This window comes from Capsicum annuum, chromosome 12 (genome assembly GCF_002878395.1).
Source record: "Capsicum annuum cultivar UCD-10X-F1 chromosome 12, UCD10Xv1.1, whole genome shotgun sequence".
NCBI classification, from domain to species: domain Eukaryota; kingdom Viridiplantae; phylum Streptophyta; class Magnoliopsida; order Solanales; family Solanaceae; genus Capsicum; species Capsicum annuum.
Window position 1 is genome coordinate 66,432,864 of NC_061122.1, and position 4,019 is coordinate 66,436,882.

At 36.9% G+C, this 4,019-nt stretch overlaps 1 protein-coding gene across 1 annotated transcript; it reads left to right on the forward strand.

The window, feature by feature from the left end:
- Positions 1-265: 265 nt before the first annotated feature.
- On the forward strand, positions 266-3,040 carry LOC107851279 (L-ascorbate oxidase). The gene is made up of 5 exons (XM_016696232.2): positions 266-871; positions 967-1,059; positions 1,323-1,535; positions 1,635-1,814; positions 1,896-3,040. The coding sequence occupies exons 1-5, from the start codon at positions 593-595 to the stop codon at positions 2,850-2,852; spliced, it is 1,722 nt and encodes a 573-aa protein (XP_016551718.2). The 5' UTR covers positions 266-592; the 3' UTR covers positions 2,853-3,040.
- Positions 3,041-4,019: the final 979 nt, after the last annotated feature.

The window sequence follows — 4,019 nt, forward strand, 5'->3', positions numbered from 1 at the left end:
AGAAGATAAAAATAAAAATTAATCTAATTAATAATATTCACAAAATAGATTATATAAAAATGTATTTATTAACTACCGCACCAACATGAGCAAGTTCACGCTCACAAAACTAGTGTCACTTTATTATTTAAAAGAAAAAGAGGAAACATGGGATATCCTGTAGATGATCATCATGTAGGCCCCAGTCCCCAAGCTTACGCTACCAACTAGCAAGCATTCTACTTTAGTCAAAGTTTTTCCAACATAATGTCCATAGTCCACTTGCTCTTGGGGATTTTAAAAAAATATAAATCACCTCTATACGAAACTTCACTGCTCTTTCTTTCCGGAATCCAAGGCAATTTCCAACATTTGCAAGTATAATGACAGACCTTTGACAAAATGATCAAAAAGAAAAACGAGTAGTATATATTACCAACTCCCACGTTGTCTTGGTCAGAGTAGCTGCCACTTTTTATTAACAACTCCGTTAAAAAACTTACTATATATACAGATACACCAACAAATTTAGCAGCAAATCATCTAGACCCCCCAAAAATCCTTAGCAAAATAACAAAGAGCTCTCTCTTTGTTATTGAAAGCTCAATCCACCATGGTTGAGCATTTTCACCATCAAAGTCATAATTTTGTAATTTTGCTATGCTTGTTATTTCTGGCTTCTGTTTCAGTTGAAGGTCGAGTTCGTCATCATAAATGGGAGGTTAAATATGAATATAAATCCCCAGATTGTTTCAAGAAACTTTCTATTAGCATCAATGGTAAAACTCCAGGACCTACTATTGTTGCTAAACAAGGTGACACAATTGTTGTTGAAGTCAAGAACAGCTTGATGACTGAAAATCTTGCTATCCATTGGCATGGAATTAGACAGGTAAATATGCCAAACCAAAAATAAAAATATAAAATTGCTTCCCTTTAATTATTTTTATCAACTTAATTAATAGTGATTTTATGTTCTGATTGCAGATTGGAACACCATGGGCTGATGGAACAGAAGGAGTGACGCAATGTCCCATTGTACCAGGGGATACTTTTGTATACAGATTTGTTGTTGATAGGGTTAGTTTGTTTTTTTCCATTGTCTTTTTTTATATATATGCGAAATACATAGATAAACCCTTTAAATTGTCACCATCTCCTAATTGAGCACCAGTGACCAGATAGACACCTCTTCTTGATAAAAGTGTGTCCATTAAACCCCTCTCCTTGACTCGACAAAATGTTTATTTTGCATTTAAATTGAAGTGCGAGAAACAACAATGTTCAATTTGTAGCATTATTATGAGATCTGTTTTCTGAATATTTTTTCAAATTTTGTGCAGCCTGGAACATATTTGTACCATGCTCATTATGGTATGCAAAGACAAGCAGGGCTACAAGGAATGATCAGAGTATTAGTCTCTGAAGGAGTTGTAGAACCATTTTTGTACGACCATGATAGGAGTATTCTCCTCACTGATTGGTACCACAAGAGCACTTATGAACAAGCAACTGGTCTTGCTTCATTGCCTTTTGTTTGGGTTGGAGAACCTCAGGTAATTAAAACTGTACTATGATGTTTGTTAAACTATATTATGTACAATTACAATATTCACTAATGTTAATATTACTAATTTTTGATTTGCTTTTTCTAGTCAATCTTGATTCATGGAAGAGGAAGGTTCAATTGTTCTACTCCAAGCACAGATGCTACTCTTTGTAATGCTACACATCCTCAATGTACACCTTATTCAATGACTGTTGTTCCTGGCATGACTTATAGGCTTAGAATTGGCAGTTTGACTGCTCTTGCTGCTCTAAGTTTTGAAATTGAGGTATTTTTCACAATTCCCCTCTATCAACAACTTACATAAATGAGTTTGTTTATTTCTTAGTGATGGAATTTTATGATGCAGGGGCATAACATGACAGTTGTTGAGGCAGATGGTCACTATGTGGAGCCATTTGTGGTACAAAATCTCTTTATTTATTCTGGAGAAACATACTCAGTCTTAATCAAAGCTGATCAAGACCCTACAAGAAATTATTGGACTAGTACCAAAGTTGTCAGCAGGAATAGCACTACTCCAAATGGTTTGGGTATTTTCAATTACTACCCAAATCATCCTAGGAGATATCCTCCTACTGTACCACCCCCGGGGCCCCGTTGGAATGACGTTGCCCCCAGGGTGGCTCAGAGTGTTGCAATCAAGTCCCACAAGGATTTCATCCATGCCCCTCCTCAGACATCTGACAGGGTCATTGTCATGCTCAACACACAGAACAGGGTGAACGGTTTCACACGTTGGTCTGTCAACAATGTCTCGTTCAACATGCCCCATACACCTTACCTAATTGCCCTTAAGCACAACTTATTGCATACTTTCGAGCAAATCCCTCCTCCGGATAACTATGACCACGAGAATTATGACATTTTCAATATCGCGAAGAATGTGAACGCCACAACTAGCAACTCGATTTACCGGTTGAAGTTCAACACATCAGTGGACATCATATTGCAAAATGCCAACACCATGAATCCCAACAACAGTGAGACACATCCTTGGCATTTACATGGACATGACTTTTGGGTCATGGGCTATGGTAATGGCAAGTTCAACCAGTCCATTGACCCAAAGAATTACAACCTTGTGAACCCAATAATGAAGAACACAATCCCTGTCCATCCTTATGGATGGACTGCATTGCGGTTTCGGGCCGATAATCCTGGAGTTTGGGCCTTCCATTGCCATATTGAGTCACATTTCTTCATGGGAATGGGAGTTGTCTTTGAAGAAGGGATTGAGAAAGTTGGCAAATTGCCTACTAATATCATGGGCTGTGGGGAAAGCAAAAGGTACCACAAGCCCTAAATTCTTTAACATTGTTCGAACCAGATTTACATACATTGATATTTTTTGGATTCTTTTGACAGTTCCCAAAACTCAAAGGTCATTTGTAACTTGTAAACAATAGTCCTTTCTTATTGTAAAATGCTTTATGTTTTTCTTTTAAATCTTTACTCTGTAAAAAATTAATACAATCCACTCTTTTGCTGCTACTCGTGTGTCATAATATATATATCCTATTTTGTGTTATCTCACTATTGTTTTCAAAATTTACATTTCTTTTTATGAGATTCCCAAAAGAGATAACATTTCTTTTTGTGAGATTCCCATAAGATACCCTTTATAAACTAGAAACAGTTGATCATAAAATATAATTTCACATTGGCAAAGCTTCCCTTAATCTTCTTGGGAAAGGCAAGAGCACAATCAAAGAGCCCGACAGGGTAGCAGCGGAAGAATACCCAAATCTAAACTTTTCCTTTCAACTTGAACCAAGAGGAGACAAGCAAATCCAAGCAAAACAAAATAATATGGCAGCAAATAAATCACCACACAAATACGATAAGACAAGAATAAAACGAAGAACAAGAAACACCATGGGACCAAACCTCCACTATAATCACTAAAGAGTTACAATATTTTTCTCCAAAATGACCACAAAACAAGTTCGAAACAACAAGAAATAATACATAAATCACAACACCAAACGCTAGAGAAATAAAGGAGCGAAAACACAAAAATTGTAGCTACTGTTCGGGAATGAAGAACAGGAACTACAGGCTACCAAATCAACCTCCGTTAGTTCCTAATCAAAGATTGAGATGGGAGGAACAAGCTATCCAAAAATCAGCTTAATCGGACAAGAAACGAAGTGAGAATCGCAATTTGAAGTTTCCAGCTGTGGCTGAAGTTTAGGGTGCAAAAATCTGCACTATTTTTCTCTCTTTGGCTGCTGAAAAACACTTTTTGTGATGGTGAATAAGACATAAGAAAAGATCAATGTATATGCCCTATAGTAATAGGTCTATGGGCAAAAATGGGTCAGTCCAAATTAAGTTCTATTTATCCACATAGGAAGGGACAAAGACCTATGACCCAACAATTCTCCCCCTCCCGACTATGCGGAGAAGACCGCCATCCCGACGATCATACAAAAATCTTCAAACTTTCCTCTTGTAAAAGCTTTAGTCA

Bases quoted from the DNA above. Each gene is read 5' to 3' on its own strand.
- LOC107851279 (XM_016696232.2), top strand. From the start codon at position 593: ATGGTTGAGCATTTTCACCATCAAAGTCATAATTTTGTAATTTTGCTA. The intron at 1,060-1,322 runs GTTAGTTTGTTT...AATTTTGTGCAG, and splicing joins ACAGATTTGTTGTTGATAGG to CCTGGAACATATTTGTACCA. The intron at 1,536-1,634 runs GTAATTAAAACT...TGCTTTTTCTAG, and splicing joins TTTGGGTTGGAGAACCTCAG to TCAATCTTGATTCATGGAAG.